Source organism: Meleagris gallopavo, unplaced genomic scaffold, assembly GCF_000146605.3.
Source record: "Meleagris gallopavo isolate NT-WF06-2002-E0010 breed Aviagen turkey brand Nicholas breeding stock unplaced genomic scaffold, Turkey_5.1 ChrUn_random_7180001866095, whole genome shotgun sequence".
Lineage (NCBI taxonomy): Eukaryota > Metazoa > Chordata > Aves > Galliformes > Phasianidae > Meleagris > Meleagris gallopavo.
In genome coordinates, this window is record NW_011131346.1 from 1 (window position 1) to 760 (window position 760).

Genomic DNA, 760 nt, shown 5'->3' on the forward strand with positions numbered 1-760 from the left:
CGGCGTCCACCCGAAATTTGGGTGCTCGGAGGTGATGCTGAGCCGTGCACCCCTCTGGCAGACCGCTCTTGGGGCGCCCACCCTGCAGCAGAGCTGATGCTTTAGCACCCATAGGTGCTGCATGGTGGAAGGAGATTCTTCGTACCGCAACGCTGCAGCAGAGCCGATGCTTTGGCACCCATGGGTGCTGCATGGTTGGGAATGAGGTCTCCTTGCACTGCAACACCGCTGATGCTTTGGCACCCACGGGTGCTTCGCGCTGGCAACGAGTCTCCTTGCACCACAACGGAGCCGACGCTTTGGCACCCACGGGTGCCGCGCGGCGCTGATCCCCATCACCTTATGCTCCCGCAGGTGAGGACGATGGCGAGCCCCGAGGACGACCTGATCGGCATCCCCTTCCCCGAGCACAGCAGCGAGCTGCTGAGCAGCCTGAACGAGCAGCGGCAGCTGGGGGTGCTGTGCGACGTCACCATCAAGACGCAGGGCTTGGAGTACCGCACGCACCGCGCCGTGCTGGCCGCCTGCAGCCGCTACTTCAAGAAGCTGTTTGCGGGGCCGGGGCCGGGCCAGGAGGTTTGCGAGTTGGACTTCGTGGGGCCGGAAGCTTTGGGAGCTCTGCTGGAGTTCGCCTACACCGCCACGCTGACCATCAGCAGCTCCAACATGGGCGAGGTGCTGCAGGCGGCCCAGCTGCTGGAGATCCCCTGCGTCATCGCCGCCTGCGCCGACATCCTGCAGTGCCACGGCTTGGAAGCTC

The 760-nt window shown here is 65.1% G+C and overlaps 1 protein-coding gene across 1 annotated transcript in view; it reads left to right on the forward strand.

Annotated features, from left to right (window-relative positions):
- Window positions 1–6: 6 nt before the first annotated feature.
- Window positions 7–760, forward strand: part of LOC104916036 (zinc finger and BTB domain-containing protein 7B-like) — a gene marked incomplete at its 3' end in the record, with an annotated part of 3,131 nt that continues 2,377 nt past the window's right edge. The window contains 1 exon segment of the mRNA XM_019611162.1: window positions 7–756. Within this exon segment, the coding sequence (XP_019466707.1) occupies window positions 181–756 (576 nt within the window).